This window comes from Camelina sativa, chromosome 9, assembly GCF_000633955.1.
Source record: "Camelina sativa cultivar DH55 chromosome 9, Cs, whole genome shotgun sequence".
Classification (NCBI taxonomy): domain Eukaryota; kingdom Viridiplantae; phylum Streptophyta; class Magnoliopsida; order Brassicales; family Brassicaceae; genus Camelina; species Camelina sativa.
The window spans coordinates 21,586,816-21,589,152 of record NC_025693.1 but is presented as its reverse complement, the minus strand read 5'-3'; the positions used below and the strand labels follow the sequence as shown (position 1 = coordinate 21,589,152).

Sequence of the window (2,337 nt, the reverse complement as noted above, 5' to 3'; positions counted from 1 at the left end):
AAATATCAAAGATAGAATTTTGGTTTAAAAATAAGAAAAATTTACTTTTCCATTAAAAAACATTTCCCAATTAAACAAAGTTGAGAGCAGTGTTTTTGAATAAATTATTTAAATATGAGACGATCTATGTTTATATAGAAGTGAGTATTTACAAAATTTAAAATTAATAATTAACTGTATATTTTCCTTAAACTTTTTTTCTATTTTTTGTAGAATTAATAACTTAAAATTAAATATAAGTAAATAATATTATAATTTTGAATTTTATGTTATATATATATATATAATCTCTTTATAATTATTTTTAAAAACTTTGTATTTTTTAATAATTTATGTAATTTTTGATAATTATCTTTTTACATTATTAATTTTTTTTTAAACAAAATATTTTATATTTTTGTTGTAATCAAATTTCTCCTTTTAAATATTAATTTTTACATTTGTCAAAATCTGAAATTAATAACTTGACATATGTCAAAATCCTGTTAATGGCTAATTTTCAAAACCCAACTTTATATAATAAGATATGATTAAAATAATTTTTTTTTTTTTTATTATTTACACCGTTGCTCTGCTGGTATGGTTAATTTAAACATAAAGTCTTTGTTTGGTATATAAGAGGATCCGAGTTTTAAACCACCAATTGTCACTACATCTTCTAGTCAAATATAAAAAGAGAGACAAATCTCAAAAGTTAGTTAAGTCCACGTGCTTACACATCCAACCAAACCAAAAACCTAAGATGCAACCAAACAAAGATCGTAAACAAAGAGTCTTTGTTAGGTATAAGGGGATCCGAGGTTTAAACCACCAATTGTCACTACATCTTCCAATCAAATATAAATAGAGAGACAAATCTCATAAGTGAGTTAAGTCCAACACTCGTAATCGTAACTCAACTATGTCTTCCTCCTCCGTTGTCGTCTCTCCGTCTCCGCTCCCTACCGTCGCGGAGCTTCATGTAGATTCCGTCACGTTTGCACCGTCCGTCAGGTCACCGGCCTCCTCCAATCCACTCTTCCTCGGTGGCGCAGGTTCGGTTGTCGAAGGAGAATTCATAATTTTTACCGTCGTAGGAGTATACCTAGATGCTAACGCCGTCCCATCACTCTCCCTCAAGTGGAAGGGCAAAACCGCAGAGGAGTTAATGGAATCTGTCCCGTTCTTCCGTGAAATCGTCACAGGTACTTAATTCCTTATATAACACCAGTTACTTAATTTACACGTCAAGTTAGATTATTATATCGACCAACTTAGTTTAACTTCCTTCAATTTGCTCTTTAGGTGCGTTTGAGAAGTTTATTAAGTTGACTATGAAACAGCCGTTATTTGGACATAAAATCGCGGAGGAAGTAATGAAGAAGTGTGTGGCTACATGGAAATTTCTAGAGATTTATACGGAGTGTGAAGCCAAAGCTGTGAAGACGTTCTTGGAGGTCTTCAAGGACGAAAACTTCCTTCCCGGTGCATCCATTCTTTTTGCTTTCTCCCCAAACGGCTCTCTTACGGTAACTTTGCTACCATAACAATGACTTGATTTATAGTTTGATTTGGCGTTTTACATTATTGTACGTTCAAATTAAATGCCAAATTGCAATGAGATACTCTGTTTGCATGTTTAATTAACACTTGCGTTAGTGAATGTTAGTATTTTAAATGTGAACAGAACACTAATGCGTTTGAAATAATAGTAGTTATAACGTGTAGCTTTGGAATATTTTATTATGGATTTGTTGTGAATTTTTTGCAGGTTGCGTTTTCTAAAGATGATAGCATTCCTGAAACCGGGAAAGCTGTGATCCAGAACAAAATGTTGGCGGAGGATGTTCTTGAGCTTTTCATCGAAAAGAACGGTGCTTGTCCAGGGGCTAGGTTGACTGTTGCCGAGAGATTAGCTCAGCTGATGAAGAGCACTGAGAATGATATAGATTTCTCTTGAGTATTTGGTGTTTTATGTTTTTCTATGTCGAATCCTAATGTTATTTAGTTCCTTCCGAATGTTTTCAACTATTTTTAAGAATAATCCAAGAGTATCATGGAATAATGTTCCTTCTGAATGTATTTGGTGTTTTGGCATTGGTTTTTAACTTTTCGGTTACATTATTGAGGTGTTTGATTCTATTGAATAAGAGAAAATTCAGAAGGGCGAGAAATTGGTCATAAACATCAACGTTTCAAGCTCAAATCAAAGAAACAAACNGTTTTGAGTTAAGCTTTAGATCCGCATGCATGTCCGTGATCACCTAAAAATATGTAAGACTGGGCCGACATGCTTTTTTTTGGACCACCATAGTAACAACCGTAGGAATGAACGTGGAGTTCCACAATCTCATCAAT

General features: G+C 33.1%; 1 protein-coding gene across 1 annotated transcript; it reads left to right on the top strand.

Annotated features, from left to right (window-relative positions):
- Positions 786-2,103, top strand: LOC104711628 (chalcone--flavonone isomerase 1-like). Its single transcript, XM_010428327.2, has 3 exons — positions 786-1,184; positions 1,285-1,508; positions 1,751-2,103. The coding sequence occupies exons 1-3, from the start codon at positions 902-904 to the stop codon at positions 1,937-1,939; spliced, it is 696 nt and encodes a 231-aa protein (XP_010426629.1). The 5' UTR covers positions 786-901; the 3' UTR covers positions 1,940-2,103.

Excerpts from the sequence above, each read along its gene's own strand:
- LOC104711628 (XM_010428327.2), top strand. The coding sequence starts at position 902 with ATGTCTTCCTCCTCCGTTGTCGTCTCTCCGTCTCCGCTCCCTACCGTC. Across the intron at positions 1,185-1,284 it reads CTTCCGTGAAATCGTCACAG|GTGCGTTTGAGAAGTTTATT; the intron begins GTACTTAATTCC and ends TTTGCTCTTTAG. Across the intron at positions 1,509-1,750 it reads CCCCAAACGGCTCTCTTACG|GTTGCGTTTTCTAAAGATGA; the intron begins GTAACTTTGCTA and ends AATTTTTTGCAG.